The following is a 25772-nucleotide window of genomic DNA, read 5'->3' as shown; positions in this document are numbered from 1 at the left end:
ACGTGCTTAAGTTAAGGTTAGTATTGATGGTAATTAGTAGTGGGCCGATGGGCCGTCTTCTAAAAACTGGTACAAAGGGCAATTTATAGAAGCAGTGTTGAGATAAGGGCAGTTCATCTGTTCTTTTTTGAAGGATACATATGAAGAAAGGTTTATCTGCTTGCATAGAGTAGAAGCAAACTGGTAGCAACAAAACCAAATCAGAGTGAAGATATAAGAAAAACCGTATGAGGGAAACGATGAACAGAAGGAATTAGGAGTAACTAGAAAAAATGCCCGTGCGTTGCTGCAGGACTTGAATGCACTAGCATTTTCCGTAACAAATTTTGTGATGATATCCCACTGATAAAGCTTAGTTAATGAAATATGCATTAAAAATGCAAACTTCAAAAACATGTCAAGGACTGTAAATACATTATCATCTGAGTGTAACTAAGAAGCAATATGCAGAATCAACTTCTATGGAATTTGAACTTATGAAATGTGGAGTGGAGACCTGAATGTAACAAATTGGTGTTAAGTGGATAATTCCAAACATAAAATTTTAGACCATCACACTCGAATGCAAACAGAACAATTAAATAAAGAATCGAACGCATAAGCAATCTAATTAGACAAATAAGTGAACTTTCTCATGCCGAAATCCGAAAGGCCAACAGAAATCTCTCATTACAGCACAGAAGACAAAACTTATAACCAATCAAAATTAGGTGAACCAATTGAAGAGAACATAACCCTTGTAACCAATCGGGAAAAGATGCCAACTTTCTCTAAACAGAAAATATAACTAAAAATGCCAACTTTCTCTAAAAAAAAAAAAAAAAAACTACAACTATTTTTACAAATTTCATCACCCAACACTGAAAAATGAGAATCACAAAGCAACGAAGAACGGAACATGCGAGAAACAACACGTACCCATTTCAAAAACCAAAAATCCTGCAAGGACAAAAAAAAAATCCCAGAAAATCAGTACATCAGAACCCCCTGCAAAACCCCAAAATCAAAAAATTAGAGACAGAACCCAAAATCAGTGGCATGGTCCTCGTTTCTCCATTAATCAGTAGCTAATGACCTAATGAAAAGAACCCACAACAGACTGCTTAAATTATGGAAAGTGCTTATAAAGCTCATGAATAACTTTCAGAGCCTGCATAGAAATGGTATAGCACAGATAACAATAGACAATAGAACTATGCACAATATAACCTAAATCCGATAAGTTGTATTCCACACACACACATATATGTCTACATATATATAGATGACCCACAGAGATTAACACCATGCGGAGGTGTGCACGCGCACACACATAAAATATACATACATACTTAAATTTTTCAGACAATAATACTTTACAACATATGTTGCAAGCTGGGACTATTTGGTTGACTCAAAAGAAATTGATGGGTTAGAAAAAGCACAAAAAAAATACAAAAACAGATGTTCTTATGTCATTCTCCTCTTACGTCGACAAAACACACACCTGTGTTTTAATGCTCCAATACTCAATGAGAAGGCACCAGGCAAGAAGAAGCTCAAGGCTAGAATTCCAAAGAGAACAATCTATAAAGCAGACCACAAAAATTAGATAAAACCCAAAAACTAAACAGTTAAAAAACCCCCTAAAATGAAAAAAAAAATATATATATATATATATATATCTAAAAAAAAAAAACTAAATTTGTAGAAATGTCACAACTTGTACCCTATCATATCCAAGTTGTCGTACATCCTCGAGCCTTTGCGTTCATACGTGCTTTCTCAATTTGAGTGTAAACCCCCAAAATAAACTGCAAAATGAAATGGAAAAATGAACTGCAAACCCGTCAATCATTTCTCAAAATAAACTGCAAATCACAAAATTACCTACTTCAAATCGGCCGGAGAACTCACCAGGAAACCAAGGCTTTTCTGGGCTTAAAATTTCCTTCGAATTGGGACCAAATTCACGGTTTTTCAGCAAGAGGTCGTTATGCTTCGATAGTTTCTGAGAAAGAGAATCGAAGAGATTTCTAACGGCATGGTGGTTTTATTACATTTCCATGGTGCTCTCCCTCTCTCTGTAGCCATCAATATCTTTCTTACCAAAACGCCATTTTTAGACCCCAAATGTCTTATATGGTTGGACCAATGTCCCTATCTTTCCAAACAGTTAAAGAAGAACAAATCCATTCAAAAAAAAGAAAAGTAAATCACATCCTTCAAAAAGCAGATGGGAATGGGATTCTATTCTGCAGTCTGTGTATCCAAAAAGAAAGATAACATCAAATATAATGAATATTCAAACTAAAACATGCGTACAGAAAACGAAGGCACAGAGAGAGAGAGAGAGGAGAGAGAGAAACTATGTTCGAGAACACTATCTCTGGGCTTTCTGGGCGTCTTCGATTGGCGTTTCTTAGGCTCCGTCTGGCTCTTGTTGCTCCCTCGAGCTTCCATTTCAAATTCCCAATCAAATCTTCGCCCCAAAAAAAACTGTCGATCCTATTCGAATAGATCGATCGATTCTAGAGACAGAGAAAGGAGGAGTAAGACGACGGAGGCGAGAGGAGGATAGGATGGAGGCGCGAGACCGTCGTTCTCACGGGGTCTGCGAGACGGAAGAGGCAAGGAGGGTTTGAGAAATCCCTGGAAATCAGCCTACCCCTCAAATCCCGACAGCCCCCATGCTTTTCTCTGACTGTACCCCCTCTCCCACTCATGAAATCGAGGATCCCCACTCCTCCCTCTCCCGCTCTCTCACTGTCGCTCTGTCTCCCTCTTCTTCTGTCTCTCTATCTCGATCCCAGAGCGGCATGGCCTCCCATCCCTCCAACAACCCTCTGACCGATGCATCAGCCACAGGACACCCACATCCAAAAAACGAATACAATTCCCAGAGAATAAGAATCTAGTTACCTACATCCAAAAAATAGCATCAAACACAAACACCCAAATGCAATTCAGTTTCAGATGACAGAATAAATAGAACATAAATTACCAGAACTTGGTGAAGGATTACAATGAGACAGTTAAGGTTCCAAGCTCTTTGCTTTCTTGAATCAATCAATTATTTTTCAATACAATCTAAGGTCCACATAAACTTCCATGCTTCTATTGTTTAGAGCTAACTTCGAATTACGAAAGTCTATTTTCTTTATTCAGTTTACATGTGTGTGTGAAAATCCAAATTCCAACTCATACGATCATAACTGCATAAAAGATAACACAATTGATTTCCCGAATTCATCAAACATTGAGAATTCATAACAAAATTGTGGGAAACAACTTCAACCTCCACTACACCATTCAAATTCCTAGTCTTTAAATTAAAAACCAAAAGATTCCAACTTTCGTCCAAAAAAGAATGGTAAAACAATAATGTAAAAGAAAAAGCATACATTATCGAACCCAGCAATGTTCTTGTTCTCCGCAAAGAACTCCGCCGGCGATTCTGCAGAAAAATTGAAAGCATGTCTAATGCACAGAGAGAGAGGAGAGAGAGAAACTCTCATCCCTCCAACAACCCTCTGACCGATGCATCAGCCACAGGACGCCCACCCTGCCGAAATCCTCTCCCCTAAATCCTGGCGAACGTCTCCCTCCAACACGTCAAACCTTCCGTCCCCCTTCCGTCTCTCTCCCCGAGTGAAAGACCACATCCAGCCCAAAGACCCAAAACCCTTCCTGAAGCCCAGTGGCAATTTTGCAAATAACATTAAATCAGGGGGCAGGGAGACTCAGTGGCGATTTCGTAAATAAAATGAAATCTTCCCCAAAATTGCACAGTGCCGTACCCCCTTCTACTTTAGACTAAAGTAACGAGAAAATATTCCCGCGCGTTGCTGCGGGACTTGAATGTATTAGTTGCAACAAGTATGAATAGTTTCCACGCAAAGCAACTAAAAAGATGTAGCACCTAAGAATCAATGAACAATTGAGACATCTTACTCATATGTGAAAGTCTCAATCCCTATTTCAAATCCCTATTGAACAAAAGTCCTATTTCTTCTTCAAATTGAATCGACATCATTGATCAAGCAATTAAACACTCCTACTGGCAAATAACTGACCCAAGAGTTGAGCAGATATATATAGGGATTGGACAAAAGGGACGTAATTAAACTATATAATTTAACAAAAGTAAAGGTCAATACAACTCTTCGAATTCAACTATATATCTAATTTACCAGAAAACTTTGTAAAAGTGACAGTTTACCTGATATAAGGATGTAATTTTCCTATTTAAAACAGTTTACCCATTTTTGATAAGTAAAATATAGCTTACGCTTAATTTATTAACAGTTTAATGCAGTTCAAAAATATTTTCTGTTGTGGCGAGAAGGATAAGCTACAACCAACCCGCCTTAACTTTTTACTTTTTCCAGATGCATATGTACAGTTTACCTGCACCCTCATACCATGTGTCTTGAGTTGTTATCTACCCGCCACTTGTAGCATTTTGGCTCTTCTGCACGGGAACCTCGACAGCAAACAATTTCATCTGTTACCAGTTAATGGAGATGTCTTCTGCAAGATTGGACTACAAAGAGGGTGAAAAATAGTATTAGGAAAACACATTATACTCAAAATCATCACCAAAGATATTTTCAAACAAATCACAATCCATTACACAAAATGCATCCAACTCCAAAGCAAGAATACAGATAAACCACCACCAGCAACCAAAACAGTTTTTTTTTTTAATGAAATTATACACCTCTCAAGCAGTAACCAGTTCTTTTGAACTGCGCATCTGTAAAACACATGAGTACAGATATATTAAAGAGAGCAACAATCACTAAATTTCTAACATCAGCGGCATTCACAACATTAAGCATGTAGGGAAACTATTTCATTTCATTTTAATTTTAGGTTACACAACTGATGCAAGAAAGGGTCGAGCAAGTAAGCATGGCATCAAGAATAAAGGAAGATATTTAGGATGGAACTATTAAAAGTTTCTGTAAACCATTAAATTTATGCTTAGTGAGTATACCAGAAGATCTGCATGCAACGAAAGTACATCAACCAGGGGTCTGTGGTTGGCTGGAGAACTCTGGAGACACGAAAATCTCAGGGGTCTGTGAGTATACCAGAAAATCTCATAAATGCATATTAGTCCAAGGTCTCAAGTTCTCAGAGTGGGGAATTACTGATTAGAACAGTTTGTCACCAAAAAAATATATTGGAGAATCAAATTGAAAAATCCAACATAACCCAAATTTACATTAACAGATAAACAGGTGCTACAGTAAAGAAAAAGAGAGCCAAGAACGAAATTTTACTTTATCTATGCCAATAATTGTCTGAGAACGAAACAAAGACCAACTGGAATGCAAAAAATAATGAAGTGAAATAAGTGTTGGAAATTCAAATAAAAAAGCAATGTGATGTCTAGCTGTCTGTCCATGTGATGCTAACTATTCTTTCCAGGTTGTTTCCAGCAACTACAAACAACATTGTTCCCTCCATCTGTTAGCCTAAAGCTAATTACAAGATAGCAGTGTGCTGCCATGCGATGTGCTAGCCGAAAGTGTGTTGATTGCAAGCTGGAAAGATAGCTGCATATGTGTGTTAGACTGTCCAAAGTTCATATGATATGTTTGTGTGTGCTGTTGTGTTTATTTTATTAAAAGCACTTGAGTGGTCCTTCATTTTCTACTTGTATAAATAAGCCTCTCGTAAGGCTTTAGAAAATGTCTCTGATTTGTCATTCCATTTCAGAAGTGTGTTTGCAAACTTTTTTAAATATATCAAAGTGCATTGTTTGCCAAAGCTTGTAGCTTCCCTCCTTTTTCTATTTCTTTGTCCAATTTTATTGAGAGTGCAAAGTGAGAGGTGTGATAGAGTTTGTAAACTTATCACCCACATATTTTGGTATTGAGTTAGTAAACTCTTGTGAATACCAACAATAAGCATATGGAAGTGTTATATATAATGAAGTGAAATTATCCACTATGGTTTATTTGACTTATGGATAATTTCATCTAAGAAAGAGAAATAAGCATATGGAAGTGTTATATATATATATATATATATAGTTTTTGTTCCAATTTGTTGTGTATTGGGAAAGACAATAATGTACTTATCATTACTTATTGGTTTTGAATTGAATGGTGATGGTTCTGTGGTGATGTTTCGCCGGAAGCAGCAGCAGCACCGCCTGAAGTATCCCTACTGGTCGAAGCAGCAGCAGAAGAAGAAGATGAGGTGGAAGACGATGGATGTTCATAATCGAAGAGTTGGAAGGGATTTACCTTTGGATTCTTCGGCTTTCAGATGGAGTTTGCTTGTGTGTGAGCCTGCAACTTCGTTTTGCAGGCGTGATGTTTCCATGGAATTTCTCTCGGGCTTACATAGAGAGCAAAGCGAGAGAGAAAGCTCTCCAGCTTTTGTGAACTCAAGGCCTGAGTTTGGTTTTTGACAAAAATGGAGGCCATGGTTTCTCAGAGAGATCAGCGAGCTCACATTTTTTAATTCTCAGAGAGAGAAAACTCTCGAGCTTTTGCAGAAGGGGAATTGTGTTTTGTCGAGGTTTTACAAAACACTGTTCATATGAATAGTGCAATTTCCCCTCCTACTTTAGACTAACGTAATATCCAGCTGCAATTTCGTGTGATGAGACTGCGGCGGTGTTCATTTTGAATTCAGAGTGTGCTACTCTTTCCAATGTGAATGAAGTTTGTAACGTGGCTGAAAACTATACTGAACAAGTATTTGCCGATAAAAAGACCATAATTCGCCGCCACCCTAGGGAGTAGCGAGGGCGGCGATAATTCCAATCCGTACAAGATAAACCACAAACTTCATCAGCAGCAATAGATTAAGCAAACGAAAATGAAAAAGTTATCGTAACAAATCATCACATTACAAAACCACAAATTGTTAAACTAAAAAATGGTGGATAAGCAGGAAGGAAACAAGCTAGCCACTACTGTGACAATAAATACGACGGCTGTTCAACCTTATCTGGTATATGGGGATGGACATGGTGGAACAGGCACTTCGGCAACTCCTTCAAGCATTTGCACAACCTTCATCATAGTAGGCCTAACAGACGAATCTTCCTGAGTACACCAAATCGCAACCATCACAAACTTTTCCAGTGTCATTCGATCACCCAAGGCCTCGACTTCATGATCTACAACAGCATCTAGCGCTCCTTCAATATAGCAGTCATAAACCCAGTACGTTAAAATTGCTTTCTCTACAAAGTTACCTTCATTGTCAACGCTTCTGCTACAACAAATGATCTCCAGCAGCACAACACCAAAGCTGTATACATCAACTTTGGTGGTGATTGCCAAGTTCCTGAACCACTCAGGTGCAACGTAACCTCTTGTTCCTCGGATGGCGGTAAGAGTCTGGCTCTGATTCATCAGCAAAAGTTTTGCCAATCCAAAATCAGAGATCAGAGGGGTGTAATAATCATCGAGAAGTATGTTCTGCGGCTTTATGTCACAATGGATAATCTGCGTGCGGCACTCTTCATGCAAGTACAAAAGCCCCTTGGCAACGCCATAAGCGATTTCAATTCGCTGTCTCCAACTCGGTTTGATATCAGAAAAAAGAAAGCTTGCCAATGTGCCATTGCTCAAGAACTCATAAACTAGTAATCTCTGTTGCCCCTCGTCACAATATCCAAAAAGACGAACCAGATTCTTGTGATGCGTCTGACAAATTACATTCAATTCTGTTTTAAACTCCTTCTCGGCATCCACCGTATCGCCCGTAAAGCAGTTTAGCTTCTTCACCGCCACTTCAACACCAGAACTAATTTGCATCACCCCTTTGAAAACCACTCCAAAAGCACCCTTTCCTAATTCTTCATTGAACCCATTTGTAGCTTCTTGTAGCTCTTCATAGCTAAAAGAGCGCAAATTCGAGTCCAAAACAATATCGGTACTAGGTTTTTCAGGTTTCTTCCGGAAAATGAAGAAAAAACCGAGACAGACAGCAGAACTTAAGACAACATTAACAAAGATAGAGGTACCTAATAATACTGATTCCACGCGTATCACAGATTTCCGGCTCTTCTCTTTATCATCTGGAATTGGCTTTGGAGGAGACTGCAGAGTGGCATTATCCTTTCGGACTTTTATGAAGACCTGTGAGTTAAGACTGACATCCACTCTCCCGTTCGAGAGAGGTAACTTATTTTTCCAGCAGGTTTCAGACCGGAAAACAGCTACAGCGCACAAACAATCTTGATAGCAGGACTCGTTGCACTTGTCCGCGGTAGAAGAGTTTAGCTGCACATAATCTGAGTTTGGCCAATCAGTATTTGTCAGCACTTCGACATCATACAAATCTTTTCTGGGACCTTGCAGCTCATCTTCTTCACAGCCTTGTTTAAAATCGGGTTTGCAGCCTCGGTATATATCCTTCGGATCAAGAAAAGAAAACCCTTTTGGGCATTCGCAGGTTGGCCTATTATCTGGATTGAGCTTACAGATACTGTTGTTACCGCAAACACCAGCGCCCCGTGTTAGGCAAATATTAACCGGCGTATACCACAGAGGACTTCTCCAGCTTGCATTTCCAGTGAAGTTTTTCGGGTGAGAATATAAAGCGAAAATCCCATCAAAATCAAGAGTCGCCCTTATGTAGTTGTCCCTCACCGACACACCCTCTGTCCCCGTAAGATTGAATCTTCCACCATTTTCTCTCAGAACAAATATTTCCCCTGAGTTGCTGAACACCAATTGTTTGCCTTCACTACCTGGCACTATCCCTGCGGTCGTTTCCGTGTCGAAGTAGGGTTTGTTGGCAAAATCTGTTGGCAAGTTGACGGTGTTGAGCACAAGGTTTCCATCATCTTGCAAGCGCAGCTGGAACCGCCCTTTTGTGTAGTTAGTCTCCGATTGTCTAGACGAAAGCTTCCCATTTCTCTCAATTGTCTGTCCAGGCAAAACGGTGTCTGTAGGATTGCTGTAGGTCTCCCACAAGCTCCTCGAGTTTTCGTCTTGAAGGACAAAGTTTCCGGTGTCATTCATGACCCCGTTCGCAACAATCACGGAGGCTGTTCCGAATATCCATATCTCTCCACCCTGAGGATTGTTAAGAACTAGTCCACTGTTGGCAGTCAAGTTCAAAATTGATCCCCCAGGTGCAACTACGAGGTTGTTATCCTTACATGCATGCCAAACTACAGTTTTGTCTGGGATTTTCGCATACCATATCGAAAGCATGAAAAGATCATTGTTTCCAAGGGGCGAAAATCCAAACGCGAAATCACCGGATGGAGAAAGCCATGATGAGGTGTTGCCTGTAGTTGCAGTTAGAGAACTCCCAACTGCTACTCTTCCATTGTTTTGGGAAATCACAGAAATTAGTAGCAAAAACAATGAGGAGAACAGAAGCATCTCTACAGAAAGAGCCACTGCCATTGCAAAAGAAGCAATTTTTCAACTTAGCTTAATTGATTAGCCATATTTCTTGATAAAGCATTGGTTCCTTGTTATTTCTTCATATAAATGTGCGTGCACCATAGTTTAGGCTTGACTACCCCATTTTTTCAAGTCATTGTTAACCATCAGCCACGACATGACCTCAGACCCCGCTACGGTCACACATAATAATTCCTCCGAGCCTATACATTAGTTTCTCCGAACCTACACATATCTTGGTCAAATTAGTTTAATCGTTGTTCAAAATACAAGAATTTCACTTTGAGAAAATAATATAATGAATAGTTCTATACATAATGACACTAAGAGTTTCTGTGATAGAACTCATTGTCTCTCTCAACTCTTTGTAATGTTGCAAGTTGAGCCAATATTGATGTGATTATTAGTAATGATCCGCTGACTTGTCTCTCTCAAATATCTTTTCATCTTTTTCTCGTCCCTCGTCTATTTTATGAGCACTTATGAATGTTCCAAACCGGTAAAGTACTTATGACTTTGAGATTTTAGGTTCAATTATATAATATATAATAATATATATGAATGTTCCGAACCAAAAAGACTTTTATTAAATACGACCATGACTCAAGCATGTGCCGGCCATTCAAGTCCACCAGTCAAAATTCAACAATGGGGCTGACAAAGAAAATGTGAAAAGTTAATGGAGATTGAGGACGGATACAGCGGGGCAGGAGTATGAGAGATTTTTTAGTTTGATCGGTACACGAGCTGGTATATTATTTGTTATTATATAAATGATGAAATATATATGTAAAAATGTTAATAACTTAAAAAATAAAATTTTCCACTACTTACATAAAAACACGTGTCATATTTCCGTCACAATAAAATATTTCTCTAGGAGTATGGACACAACTGTGGAAAAGATAGGAAAACAGACCTCCATGATTAAACAAAGAGGACTAGGTCTTAGGGTGATAGAGACTTCTGAAAAATGCAAAAATATCTTCTCTCCATTTATGTATTCACGAAAAACTATGTATGAACTAAAGTCTTTAATGTAACATATACGCCGTTGGGGTAAAACACCCGAGGCCAAGCTGGGATAATCACAGGTTTGAGGAATCGAGATCCTCTGGGATTGGTTCTCCGGTCCCTGTGCCCAAAAGGATGGGCGAGTTGAATCTCGCAGTCCAGCATCGACGGTTGCAAAGATCCAGATTCTCATTTTAAATCATATAGTCCTTATTAGCTTATTTTTTTTGCCCACCTCACACAAAGGGTCCGAATCTCTCTCTCACCTCTCTTGAACAGTGATCCATCGACTCCGGATTGCGAGATTCGGAAAGATCTGATTTCGGGTTTGAGGTATGGTTCGACCATTTGAAGCTCGTTGAGGTGTGGTTCATCTCACCAGGTCGGGTCAGCCATTTCGTACCAAATTGGATCCCTGGTCAGGCGCTTGGATATTGCCTACCGCAACCAAATGGACTCATGGGCTCATTAGATGATGAATCTGGACCCTGGTGTGTGTAAAGCCCACCTCAGCTCGATCCGAATTCGATCGATGCTAAGCTCCAAGTCATGTGGAGGTCACTCGGGATTGAACGCACGTTCATAGAATCATAGTATCAAATTCATGTCCAAATTTTAACCAAATTTTAACACTGCAAAACCGAAACGTGCAACCACGAAAAGCATTGTTTTAGTCCAACAACCCAAACTTCCTTAAAAAACTTGGACAAAAACGACGACACTAGGAAACGGAAAAACTGTTGTGCGGAAGCGGCATTCGACTGTAAGTGAATAGTAAGACAGAACAGAATAAAAACAACACCAACAAGAACACCAAGATTTATACTGGTTCGGCAATGCCTACATCCAGTTTGGAGACGACGGAGTATTCCACTATAATCAATGAGAACATACAATAGTGTTTATCACTCAATTTCCCAAAGACCCAAATAACCCCAAGCTCTCACACTTACAATAGGAAGAGAAAACCAAAAATACAAAGCAAGACAATTTGAGAAAATTCTTCTCTATGCCAAATGGCTTCTTGCTATTTTTCTCTCTTCCTTGTTCTTCTCTACTTCTCCATGCTTATGGGTTGCACCTTGCTCTCCTTTTATAGCCAAAGAAAAGCTTCTCAAAGACATCAATGGTCAAAGGCCTACCATCAAGTCAAAAGGAGTTAGGCACAAATTAGGCACAAATCTTGTTTGCCTCCCATTACCACAAAGTAACCCAAAGATTTAGACTTTGACTACATGTTTGAGTCAATAATCAACAATCTCCACCTTGACTCAAACCCTCTAAGTAGAACTCCTAATAGTCGTCTCCCAATCCCCCATGGGGCAATCAACAAATTTTACAAATGCCAATCAAGTCTAAGCAGTGCTTAAACTTGTGCAATGAAACTGGTTTTGTTAACATATCCGCAGGATTGTCAGCGGTCCCAATCTTCTGAAGAAGAATATCTCCCTCGTCAATAACCTCACGAACAAAATGGAACCTCACGTCAATGTGTTTCGTACGTGCATGATGAACTTGATTCTTTGCTAAATGAATAGCACTCTGACTGTCGCAATGAACATCCACATGGTCTTGTTGAACTCCTAAGTCATCAAGCAACCCTTGAAGCCAGATGGCTTCCTTTATAGCTTCTGTCACAGCCATGTATTCTGCCTCAGTAGTCGACAAAGCAACTGTAGATTGCAGAATCGACCTCCAACTTACTGGACCTCCAGCAATAGTGAATACAAAACCAGTAGTGGACCTACGCTTGTCTAAATCACCTGCGTAATCAGAATCCACATATCCAACAACACATTGACCAGTAACTTTATCCTGCTGGAACAATAAACCAACATCCACAGTACCCAGAATATACCGTAGAATCCATTTCACAGCTTGCCAATGCCCTTTTCCTGGATTATGCATATATCTACTGACAATACTAACAGCTTGTGAAATATCAGGCCTAGTACACACCATAGCATACATCAAACTACCAACAACATTTGCATAAGGAATTTGAGCCATGTACTGACTCTCTTCAACAGTTTTAGGAGACATAGAAGCGCTAAGTTTGAAATGAGAGGCAAGAGGTGTACTAACCGGTTTTGAATTTTCATTCATCCTGAAACGTTGTAGTACCTTCTTCAAATACTGCTTCTGACACAGACTAATCTTGCCCTTCGCTCTATCTCTTTCAATTTCCATACCTAGTATCTTCCGAGCTTATCCCAAGTCCTTCATCTCAAATTCATTACTTAGTTGAGTCTTCAACCTTGTAATCTCCACTTTGCTCTTACATGCTATAAGCATATCATCAACATATAAAAGCAGATAAATGAAGGTTCCATCTTGTAGTTTGCGAAAGTATACACAATGGTCATAGTGACTTCTTATGTACTTCTGCCCGATCATAAATCTATCAAATCGCTTGTACCATTGTCTTGGAGACTGCTTCAAGCCATACAATGATTTTTCCAATTTGCAAACCCAATTTTCCTTTCCAGCAACCTTAAAACCTTCTGGTTGAGACATATAAATCTCCTCCTCCAAATCATCATGTAAGAATGCAGTTTTGACATCAAGTTGGGCCAACTCAAGGTTAAACTGCACAACCAAAGCCAACAAAATACGAATAGAAGAATGTTTTACTACAGGAGAAAATACCCCATTGTGGTCAATGCCTTCCTTCTGAGCGTAGCCTTTAGCTACCAATCTGGCTTTGAATCTTACATTGTCTTTTCCCAAAGATTCCATCTTTTTGGCATACACCCATTTACAACCAATTGCTTTCTTCCCATTTGGTAACTGAACCAGCTTCCAAGTCTCATTTTTATGAAGAGATTTCATCTCCTCATCCATAGATTTCTTCCACAACTCGCACTCTGAACTCATGACAGCTTCTTTGTAGGCGGATGGAATATCATCTTCAATAACGGGAAGTGCATATGCCACAATATCAGTAAATCGAGCAGGCTTTCGAATTTCCCTTCTCGATCTTCTGGTTGCAATATAGTCTTGTTGCTGTGGAGGCTCTTGGGTAGGTGCCTCCTCTTCATCATCCTCGTCCTCATCATCAGAATTAACTGTAGGACTAGTGTTTGAAACATCAGACCTTACTGGAACAACTGGAGTCTTTAGTAACTCCACCTGCTTTGAGCTACTCATGGTCTCGGTCGTTTTAGTTTCACCTTCATGCTTGTTCTGATTAACCATAGCAGCCTCATCAAAAGTCACATCTCTGCTTACAACAAATTTCTTCTCATCTGGACACCATAGTCGGTATCCCTTCACGCCAGTGCTAAAGCCCATAAATAGAGCTTTCTTTGCTCTTGGATCCAACTTGCTTTCTCTGACATAATAGTAAGCAGAACAACCAAATATGTGTAAAAACTTGTAATCAGTACAAGGTTTACCAGACCATACCTCCATGGGCGTTTTGCCCTCGTTCGCAGCAGCTGGTAATCTGTTAATAAGATGGCTTGCATAAGTAATTGCCTCAGCCCAAAATGCCTTGCCTAATCCAGCATTAGACAACATACACCGAACTTTCTCAAGCAAAGTACGGTTCATGCGCTCCGTCACCCCATTCTGTTGCGGTGTCTCCCTAACCGTGAAGTGCCTCACAATACCCTCATCTTGACAAACTTTCAAGAAAGGATCAGACTTATATTCACCCCCATTGTCTGATCTGAGAGTCTTGAAATTTCGACCGCTTTGCGTTTCAATCATCTTTTTCCACTTCAGGAATATCTTCAAGACTTCATCTTTACGCTTCATGGTGTACACCCATATTCTTCTAGAGAAGTCATCAACAAAGGAGACAAAATAATGGCTACCTCCCCAAGATGCATTCTTGGAAGGTCCCCAAACATCAGTGTGAACATAATCAAGAATGCCTTTAGTGTGGTGAATAGCAGTGCCAAATTTTACTCTAGTTTGCTTACCCAACACACAATGCTCACAGAATTCCAATTTGCATGCCTTTGCACATTTCAATAAGTCTTGCTTCACCAATCCTTGCAACGCTTTTTCACCAGCATGCCCAAGACGCATATGCCATAACCTCGTGGTGTCTGTGCTATCTGCGTCAGCAGCTTCGGTGACAGCTGCTCCACCAATAACTGTACTCCCCTGCAAGAAATACAAGTTATTTCGTCTTGTACCTTTCATCACCACCAGTGCCCCGTACACAGCTTTAAGAACTCCACCCTCCATGGTGATCTTGAGACCCTTGGATTCCAATGCACCCAGTGAGATGAGATTTTTCTTCATATCGGGTACATACCGAACATCACTTAATTCTCTGACTGTTCCATCATGCATCTTCAAACAGATTTTGCCTATCCCTTGTGTTTTGCAGGCATTATTATTACCCATCAAAACAACTCCACCATCCAGCTCCTCGAAATTAGAAAACCATTCCCGAATGGGACACATATGATAGGTGCAACCTGAATCCAAAATCCACTCATTTGAGTGACCATCAGCATATGAACTAGCCAAAGCAAACTCGAAATCATCATCTCCAGATTTTGCAATATTTGCTTCAGTACCCGCTTTCTCCTTCTCTTTGTTCTTCAATTTGGGGCAGTCTTTCTTCCAATGACCCTTTTGGCGACAAAAAGCACATTCATCTTTAGCAGGAAACTTCCCTCGTGACTTTGAACGAGATTTTCCCCGCTTCCCAGATTTTCTTTCCTCTGTTCGACCCCTTGCAACAAATGCCTCGGTTTGTGAATTGTGAGTCTTCAGTTCCTTCTTACGACACTCATGATTCACCAATGCCGCAGACACCTCATCAAGTTTCACCTCGGATTTTCCATACAATAGAGTAGTTGTCAAATGATCATAATCATCAGGCAATGAATTTAACAAACATAATGTCTTGTCCTCGTCAGGAATTTTCACATCAAGGTTTGCTAAATCAGCAAGTATTTTATTATAATCATTGAGGTGTTCGTGCATAGAGATACCTGGATGATACTGAAATCGGAAGAGTCGCTTCTTCAAGAAGAGACGATTTTCTGCGCTCTTGGTCATATACTTCTCCTCCAATTTCGTCCATAACTCCTTAGCAGAAGTTTCCTTCATATACGGGTATTTCAACTCCTTATCAAGGAATGATCGAATAGCAGCACAAGCATGAAGATTAATTCGCGTCCACTGCTTGTCATCAATATCTTCTGGTTTATCTTCCAGAACCATATCCAACTCTTGTTGATACAACACATCCATAACTTCACATTGCCACATACCAAAATTATTAGAGCCATTGAATTTATCAACCTCTAACCTTGTAGTAATGGTTGAATGTCTATTAGATGAAGACGATGCTGACCCCTTCTTTACAGATTCATCTTTATCTCCAGCCATCTACTCGGCACTATTCACAGATACTGTAGCAGTTCACTGTTCACGGAACTGTAGCGCCAACACTATTCACGGAACTGGGCTCTGATACCACTTGTTGTGCGGAAGCGGCATTCGACTGTAAGTGAATAGTAAGACAGAACAGAATAAAAACAACACCAACAAGAACACCAAGATTTATACTGGTTCAGCAATGCCTACATCCAGTTTGGAGACGACGGAGTATTCCACTATAATCAATGAGAACATACAATAGTGTTTATCACTCAATTTCCCAAAGACCCAAATAACCCCAAGCTCTCACACTTACAATAGGAAGAGAAAACCAAAAATACAAAGCAAGACAATTTGAGAAAATTCTTCTCTATGCCAAATGGCTTCTTGCTATTTTTCTCTCTTCCTTGTTCTTCTCTACTTCTCCATGCTTATGGGTTGCACCTTGCTCTCCTTTTATAGCCAAAGAAAAGCTTCTCAAAGACATCAATGGCCAAAGGCCTACCATCAAGTCAAAAGGAGTTAGGCACAAATCTTGTTTGCCTCCCATTACCACAAAGTAGCCCAAAGATTTAGACTTTGACTACATGTTTGAGTCAATAATCAACAAAAACATGCAACTCAGAAACCATTGCTCTAGTCCAAATGAGGTACCTCACTGCCTCAAGCTTTTCTAAGCACCATAGAATTCGCTTAGAAGCCTGAACCTTTTCCTTTGTGCCTTCTTTGCTTCACCATCAACGTTTTAATGAGCTCCTCTTCAAATTTGGGACGAGAAGGCATTAGGTTGTGCACAATGCCGTGCATGCCCCTAGCCCTTGCCACACCTGAGGCGCGTACACGTGCATGTCCGACCTGAGTTATCTCATTACGTGCGCAGTTAGATCTTCCCATATTGACATCCTTGTTGTCTATTCTCCTGCGAATCCTTCTGCCGGTGACTTCCTCCGGGTGTACTTTCTTGCTTCTCAGTGCATGTTCATCTGCTTTTCCATGTTAATAAATATAAGAATCCCATAAGAAACAGCATTTGACAAAACAGAACCTACTAATAACAATAAAACTTAGCTAATTTTCTTGCAATTTCATATCTCGCGGCCGTTGAGATTACAAAAAGCTAAAGTATTTACTTCTTAAATAAGTTTCAAGTAGATGATACATAATAAACCAAGAGCAAAACTCTAGTAGGAGAAGAGGCGGACCGCCTTTATGCATCATTATTACTAGCAATGACACTAACTAGTATGATATTATGCGTATTGCATCGGCAAAATCATTTCCATGGAATGAAAACGGTTAGATGGTATTTTAATATGTGAACGGGATGAAGTACAAAGCAAGCCAGCATCAATATACTTCCTCCTCAAGACTAAGCAAAGTACATAACAGATACAGTTTCCTATACCAATAAAACAATCTGCACAAGTTATTAGAACAGAAATGATACGTTGGGAAACGGCTTACTTAAATATCAATAAAATGCGTTTTCTTGACAAAGTTTATCCGTTGAATAAGATATCATATGTGACCTTTGTTTCCAACTTTCCATGCTTCTATTTTATTGCCCAACGACATGGCTTTCTCTTTGGCTGTTGCATTTTGAGAATATCCTAAAAAGGAAGGCTAAAAATAATACTAATAGTGGGTAGGCTGTTCTTTGAGGAGCTAATTGATGCTTTGAAGGGTTTTAGGAAAAAAAATCGCTTAATTTTCGATAATCTGAAGAATTTCTTTTCAATATTCCGAAGAATTATCAGATTCACCTAGTTCACCAGTCATTAATCTTCTTGCGTTGAGAATTTTGTACAAAGATGTTTCCAAAAACATACTCTATATCTAATTTAGTGCTTTCATACAAAATTTCAACCTAGAATTTAACTCTTAATTAACCTAGAATTGCTCACTATTAGTAAGAATCCAACATCGCAGAGATGATCAATAGATTGTAATACTAGGGTTGCATCATGCCCTAGCAAAAAGAGCTTAGTTACTCATAGTCATTATAATTGTCATAAGCAAAAGCAGAAGAGAAAAATAACAAAAATTGAATGACTTTGCCGCACTCTTCCACACAACAACAACAACCAACCCTTATCCCATTAAATAGGGTGGGTTGTATGAATCCTAGAACAGTCTCTGTTTTGCACCAGGTATTCCATATATTTTCTTAAAGTCTATTTTCAAGTCTTCATAGATCTTCTTCTATCCCTTTTTACTCGAGTCTCTGTCTCATACTCGCATCGTCTAACCGAAGCATGTGTAGGTGTTACACCCCACCCCCGATTTTAAAGATAGTTTTGGATTTTTATTTAAAAATTATTTTTAGGGCCTTGATTGGTGAGCCCAAGGGACCCACCCCCTGATTTGTGTCCCCTGATCTCTCTCTCTCTCTTCTCTCTCAGAGCAGTTCCACCCCTAACACAAATGCGCTAGCACCCAACGCATTTATCCATTCAGTGAGCAATGATAGACCCCAATGAACAGTAATAGACCAAATGCATCTCCACCCCTAAAATTAAATAGCCTAGTCAATTTTATTAAAATATTATTAATTTTTATTATAAAATAATAAAAATTAATAATTTGATTTTTAATTTGTAACTTTACCGTTTCTGAACTCCCCAAAAATGCTCCTCTAATGAAGCAGACCATAGCACATGTAAGATCCCACCGCCACCTTCATCATCATCACCACCACCATCCTCTTTCCAAGACAACCCAATTCGAATCATTGCATAAATTCCTAAAAAATTAACAAAAACATTGAAAGACACTGTGTGTGGGCGTGAACTGTGGACTCACTAAGGCTAGGCTTCAGCACCGATGAAAGTAGCTTGAGTGACGAAGTGGCGGAGGCTGGGGCCACCAGACTGGCCGGAGAGAGAAACATTGGTGTTGGAATTCGAGAAGTTTCTGGAGATACTGCAGCCAAGATTCCTTCTTTGTGGCTGAGGCTGCAACTTCTGGCGATGGTAGCATTGGAAACTGGACTTCTCCAGTCCCCAATTAAGGAACCTCAGAGTGAAGCGGCATAGCCTCTGGAGCTTGAGATGCAGAGTGTATTACGACTGGTTCAGGATCAAGGACATGGATGACGACAACGACGACACCATACGTGAGATTCTAGCAGCTCATGCCTTCGGTTTCGGCTCCACCCTTGCCCAAACCCTTTTAACCTAGGGCCTTAACCACTAAACCCTTTAATTTTTCAAAACCTAAACCCTAATCGGCCCATTTATGGGGAATATTCTGTTAGGAAATATTCCATTAGGGAATATTATGTCAGATAATAATCTTTCTATTGACTTATACGAAATTTACCCAGGACCCTTCTTAGGGTAATTTGACGTCCTGAATCTATTTTCGATGTTTGTTTTCCCAAATTCAGTTGTTGTAATAGAGTTTTATTAATTAGACCATTTATGTGCTTAGAGGCAATTATTATGGTGTTTCCGTGTTCGCTAGTTTGCGTGGTTCTTTAGTGGCTAAGTATCTGTGAGTGGACCCTTCTAAAATGCATGTTTTGATAGTAGAAATGCATACATGAAAAAGCATGATTTAACAATTATGTTCTATGAAACGCTTTGGGATAACATGCTTACTGAGGCTAGATTGAATTACTACTATTTTTCCTATAACCTGTGTTCTTTATAGAATATCTTATGGATAGCGATATACTATTTAGAACATGTTTAGAGCACCTCTTTATCGTATAGATGATAGATGACATTATGCTATGAAGTTGCTTTTCAAATATATGTATGTTCAATGATTTTGTACTTACCTAGTGGTCCCTATTCTGCTACGGGGTGAAGGATAGATTCCGTCTCGGGTGACCGTTACGGTGTTGGCATAGGGCTTGAATATGGTTTTCCTCTGGCTATTAGCACAGGGACGAGGAGCTGGCACGGGGCCTAGGGGTGATTTTCGTCTGGCAATTGGCACAAAGACGGGGAGCTGGCATGGGGCTTGGAGGGACATTCATTAATTATGATATATATGAGTTTTGATTTGAGACATTGCACGGCATGCTAGGTTTCAGAAAACCTATTTTATTTATCATGTTATATGTGTTTTCATATAACTTGGGGGTTAGTATGTTGATAACTGTTTTAATATATATATATATATATATATATATATATATATATCAACTTGGTTCACTCATGTTTGTTTTGTGCCCCTTTCAGGACTTAGAATTGAGGCATACATTCCTGGCGTCAACGCATTTCCACATCGGCATCTTCGAGTCTTCTCGGTGTAGGACCCATTCTTTTATTCATTCAATTTTATATTATTTCTTTTAGTATTCTAGTTAGTTATATGCTCTGAACATGTTCCTTAAATGCATATTCATTATATTTATATTTATAAGTCTTATTTATTCCTTATCCTCAGCATTTGCATTCAATAAATGGCTTTCGTCACCCTCGGGTGTTAGCCAGCACGTGCCTATCCTAGTGTTCGTAGAATATCGGGATCAGGGTGTGTCAGTAGGTCTTTGGTTTACGTGCCCTAACCACCTTAACTGATTTTCTTTCATACTATCTTTAATTGCAGCCACTGCTACTTTACCTCAGATATTCTCCTTCTTAATCTTATCATTTCCCATGTGGTCACATATCTATTGAAACATTCTCATCTCTGCGGTTATTATTTTTTGCACATGTTATTTTTTGACCACCCAACATTTCGTGCCCTAAAACATTGTTGACCTTATTGCCGTCCTATAAAAAATTTCCTTGAACTTTGGCGGCATATGACTATTGCACGACACACCCGATGTACTTTTCCACTTCATCCGTTCAACTTGTATTCTGTGGTTGAGATCTTTATCCAATTCTTTGTTTTTTTGCAAGATAAATCCAAGATAATGAAAGCACTCATCCTAAGCACTTAGCCTTTGAACTTTCTGATCTCCAATCCTCGCCCCTACTCATTTGAATCCCCATTCCCATGAACTTACACTCCATATACTCTTTCTTTGACCTACTTAGGTGGAGACCTTTAGATTCCAACACATCCCATCGCAATTTCTTCTTGCATTTCATCTTTCAGGACTATATCATCTACTAAAAGCATACACCAAGATATATCATCTTGAATGTATCTTGTTAACTCGTCCATTACTAATGCAAAAAGGTAAGATCTTAAAGCTCAGCCCTGGTGTAACTCTATGATTATGGGAAAGCTTTCGATTTGTCATTCATGAGTTCTTACTACTTCCTTACTTTATCATACATATCCTTTATTACTTAGATATAAGCAACCAGCACTTCCAAAACTCCCAATTACTCTCCCGTCTTCCACTTCTCTCTTGTATGTCCTTTCGCCGGTCTTATTTAAATTTCAGTTTCAGGATTTAGACAACTATCCCATGCAAAACAAAACCTTAAACATAAAAGGAAATCCAAATAAAAAGAGTACTGTAGAAATCCTACTTTGACTAGATAGCGCATCAGTCAGGTTGTAGGCATGTTTTCGAGGTTTTTCTTGATCTAGAAAATTTCAGAGAAGTACGTTTTGGCAGATCTTAGATGTCTTCTTCAAGGACAGGGGTCGCATACTTTATGGGAAAATTGGGAGAGCCTTCAAATCTTCTTCTTCGACACTATAACTCGGTTCTGACTTTTCACAATGGAAGTCACCCCGCAAACAGGAAAAATACTATTCCACTTCAAAGCAGCTCACTGCACGATTTGTACTTGGGACTCCAAGATGTCTAGATTATGGAGAAACCAGCCTTTTGTCCAAAACACACAAAGAAGTGTATTTTCTGTTTATACCAATTAAGTATGTTGAAGCATGTCCCACATGGCCACATCGGAAACTTGATAAAGTTTAAATCCTCTTATATAGAAAAGTTCGACTACTAATTGCTTAATTTTGTATAAACCACACCTATTGAATTGCACATGTAGTTAAGTTAAGGTCAGTATTGATGGTAATTAGTAGTGGGCCGCTGGGCTGTCTCTATAAAACTAGTACAAAGGGCAATTTATAGAAGCAGTGTTGAAATAAGGGCAATTCATCTGTTCTTTTTAGGAGGATTTAAATGAAGCAAGGTTTATCTGCTTGCGTAGAGTAGAAGCAAACTGGTAGCAACAAAACCAAATCAGAGTGAAGATATAAGAAAACCCGTCTGAGGGGAACGATGAATGGAAGGAATTAGGAGTAATATCCAGCTGCAATTTCGTGTAATGAGACTGCAGCGGTGTTCATTTTGAATTCAGAATCTGCTACTCTTTCCAATGTGAATGAAGTTTGTAGCGTGGCTGAAAACTATACTGAACTAGTATTTGCCGATAAAAAGGATCATAATTCGCCGCCACCCTCTCTACAAAGAACAGTAGGGAGTAGCGGGGCCAGCGATAATTCCAATCCGTACAAGATAAACCACAAACTTCATCAGCAGCAATAGATTAAGCAAATGAAAATGTTTTCGTAACAAATCATCACATTACAAAGCCACAAATTGTTAAACTAAAAAAAGATTGATAAGAAGGAAACAAGCTAGCTACTACTGTGACAATATATACAACGGTGGTTCAACCTTATCTGGTATATGGCGATGGACATGGTGGAACAGGCACTTCGGCAACTCCTTCAAGCATCTGCACAACCTTCCTCATAGTAGGCCTAAGAGACGGATCTTCCTGAATACACCAAATCGCAACCATCACAAACTTTTCCAGTGTCGTTCGATCACCCAAGGCCTCGACTTCATGATCTACAACATCATCTAGTACTCCTTCAATGTAGCAATCATAAACCCAGTACGTTAAAATTGCTTTCTCTTCACAGTTACCTTCCATGTCAACGCTTCTCCTACAACAAATGATCTCCAGCAGCACAACACCAAAGCTGTATACATCAACTTTGGTAGTGATTGGCAAGTTCCTGAACCACTCAGGTGCAACATAACCTTTTGTTCCTCGGATGGCGGTATGAGTCTGGCTCTGATTCATCATCAAAAGTTTTGCCAATCCAAAATCAGAGATCCGAGCGGTGTAATACTCATCGAGAAGTATGTTCTGCGGCTTTATGTCACAATGGATAATCTGCGTGCTGCACTCTTCATGCAAGTACAAAAGCCCCTTCGCAACGCCATAAACGATTTCAATTCGCTGTCTCCAACTTGGTTTGATATCAGAAAAAAGAAAGCTTGCCAATGTGCCATTGCTCAATAACTCATAAACTAGTAATCTCTGCTGCCCCTCGTCACAATATCCAAATAGACGAACCAGATTCTTGTGATGCGTGTGACCAATTACATTCACTTCTGTTTTAAACTCCTTCTCGACATCTGCCATAACACAGTTTAGCTTCTTCACCGCCACTTCGACACCAGAACCAATTTGCATCACCCCTTTGAAAACCACTCCAAAAGCACCCTTTCCTAATTCTTCCTTGAATCCATTTGTAGCTTCTCGTAGCTCTTCATAGCTAAAAGAGCGCAAATTCGAGTCCAAAACAATATCGGTACCAGGTCTTACAGGTTTCTTCCGGAATATGAAGAAAAACCCAAGACAGAGAGCAGAACTTAAGACAAAATTAACAAAGATAGAGGTACCTAATAATACTGATTCCACTCGTATCACAGATTTCCGTCTCTTCTCTTTATCATCTGGAATTGGCTTTGGAAGAGACTGCAGAGTGGCATTATCCTTTCGGACTTTTATGAAGGTCTGTGAATTAAGACTGACATCCACTCTCCCGTTTGAGAGAGGTAACTTCTTTTTCCAGCAGGTTTCAGACCTGAAAACAGCAACAGCGCACAAACAATCTTGATAGCAGGACTCGTTGCACTCGTCTGCGGTAAAAGAGTTTAGCTGCACATAATCTGAGGTTGGCCAATCAGTATTTGTCAGCACTTCGACATCATACAAATCTTTTCTGGGACTTCGTAGCTCATCTTCTTCACAGCCTTGTATAAAATCGGGTTTGCAGCCTCGGTATATATCCTGCGGATCAAGAAAAGAAAACCCTTTTGGGCATTCGCAGGTTGGCCTATTATCTGGTTTGAGCTTACAGACACTGTTATATCCGCAAACACCAACGCCCAGGACTTCACGAAGTGTTAGGCAAATATCATCCGGCTTATACCACAGAGGATTACTCCAGCTTGCATTTCCAGTGAAATTTTTCGGGTGAGAATATAAAGCGAAAATCCCATCAAAATCAAGAGTTGCCCTTATGTAGTTGTCCCTCACCGAAACTCCCTGTGTCCTTGTAAGAGTGAATCTTCCACCATTTTCTCTCAGAACAAACATGTCCCCTGAGCTGTTGAACACCAATTGTTTACCTTGACTACCTTCTACAGTCCCTGCGGTGGTGTTCGTGGCGAAGTAAGGGTTGTTGGCATAATCTGTTGGCAAGTTGACGGTGTTGAGCACGAGGTTTCCATCATCTTGCAAGCGCAGCTGGAACCGCCCTTTTGCGTAGTTTGTCTCCGATTGTCTACACGAAAGCTTCCCATTTTTCTCAATTGTCTGTCCAGGCAAAACGGTGTCTGTAGGATTGCTGAAGGTCTCCCACAAGCTCCCTGAGTTTTGGTCTTGAAGGACAAAGTTTCCGGTGTCATTCATGACCCCGTTCTCAACAATCCCGAAAGTTGTTTCGGATTTCCATATCTCTCCACCCTGAGGATTGTTAAGAACTAGTCCACTGTTGGCAGTCAAGTTCAGAACTGATCCCCTTGGTGCAACGATGGGGTTGTTACCGTCATATGCATACCAAACTACGGTTTCGTCTGGGATTTTCGCATACCATATCGAAAGCAAGAAAAGATCATTGTTTCCGAGGGGCGAAAATCCAAACGCGAAATCACCGGATGGAGAAAGCCATGATGAGGAGTTGCCTGTAGTTGCAGTTAGAGAACTCCCAACTACTACTCTTCCATTATTTTGGGAAAACACATAAATTGGTAGCAAAAACAATGAGGAGAACAAAAGCATCCGTACAGAAAAAGCCATTGCCATTGCAAAGCACCAATTCTTCAACCTAGCTTAATGAGCTATATTTCTTCAACCTAGCTTAATTAAATATATATCTTAATTAGGCTTGACTAATCTCCATGCCTGTCATTGTCTTAAGTTTTTTCCTGGAAGTAAATGCGTGTACCACATTTCTTTAAGTATATATTAGCCAACAACCACGCATGGCCTCCCCTCGCTAGCTTCACACACAACAATTTCTCCTAACCTGCACATATAATACACATTTAGTCCTCGTTCAAAATACAAGAATTCCACTTTTTGAGAGAATAATATAATTGAATAGTTCTATATTTAATGAAACTGATACCTACTCCGTAACTACTTTGCTAATAGGTGGTAAGAGAATGCAAGTTGGGGCAATATTGATGTGATTAGCAACGGCCCGCTGATTTGTCTTTCTCAAATCTTTTTTCATCATATTCTCGTCCCTCACTCATTTTACAATTCTACTTACTTAAGCGCTTATGAATGTTTCAAACTAGCAAATGACTTGTATCTTAAGTAGTTAAGAACATTTACCACTACACTCGAAGTTTTACGTTCGACTATACAATATTATATTAATATTATATATATGTATACGTATGTATGTGTGAATGTTTCAAACCAAAAATACTATAGTGTGTGTGTGTGTGTGTGTGTGTGTGTGTATATATATATATGAATGTTTCAAACCAAAAAACTATAGTAAATATGAGCATGACTCAATCATTTGCTGACCATTCAAGCCTACCAGAACAAAGGACAAGCAGCAAAATTCAAAGATTGGTAAGAAGACTTCAATTTCGGGTGGTTGAATTGAAAGCATTTACCTTTGCGTTCGAGATCAGAGTTTGAATCCCGTCTTCACTTTACCTTCCATCGAAGCCGGAAAATGTGAAAAGTAAATGCAAATTAGAGGACGGATAGAGGTGGTGTCAAAGCTGAAGTTCATGTTTTCAGTGGGGCAGGAGTAGGACATAACTGGGGAAAACTTGGAAAATAGACTTCCATGATCAAACAAAAACTACCAAGTCTTCAAGTGATAGACTCTTGA

The 25772-nt window shown here is 39.6% G+C and overlaps 1 protein-coding gene and 1 long non-coding RNA gene across 3 annotated transcripts in view; one reads left to right on the top strand and one right to left on the bottom strand.

Moving 5' to 3' along the window:
- LOC126589266 (uncharacterized) overlaps window positions 1-23733 on the top strand; it is a 77362-nt gene extending 53629 nt beyond the window's left edge. The window contains exon 3 of the long non-coding RNA XR_007611783.1: window positions 23586-23733. This is a non-coding gene — a long non-coding RNA (uncharacterized LOC126589266). The remainder of the gene's footprint in view (window positions 1-23585) is intronic.
- On the bottom strand, window positions 6779-24751 carry LOC126589251 (G-type lectin S-receptor-like serine/threonine-protein kinase LECRK3). Of its 2 annotated transcripts, XM_050254491.1 has the most exons (3): window positions 22651-24751; window positions 7205-7309; window positions 6779-7126 (listed from the first exon to the last, which is right to left on the bottom strand). In XM_050254491.1, exons 1-3 carry the CDS (start codon window positions 24716-24718, stop codon window positions 6951-6953), a joined length of 2349 nt encoding a protein of 782 aa, XP_050110448.1. In that variant the 5' UTR covers window positions 24719-24751; the 3' UTR covers window positions 6779-6950. The 2 variants fall into 2 exon arrangements, with proteins under 2 accessions (XP_050110448.1, XP_050110447.1); XM_050254490.1 differs by having other exon boundaries at window positions 6779-7309.
- Between the last annotated feature and the right edge of the window lie 1021 nt (window positions 24752-25772).

This window comes from Malus sylvestris, chromosome 11, assembly GCF_916048215.2.
Source record: "Malus sylvestris chromosome 11, drMalSylv7.2, whole genome shotgun sequence".
Lineage (NCBI taxonomy): Eukaryota > Viridiplantae > Streptophyta > Magnoliopsida > Rosales > Rosaceae > Malus > Malus sylvestris.
The sequence above is the reverse complement of the archived record's forward strand: the minus strand, read 5'-3'. Positions and strand labels throughout refer to the sequence as shown.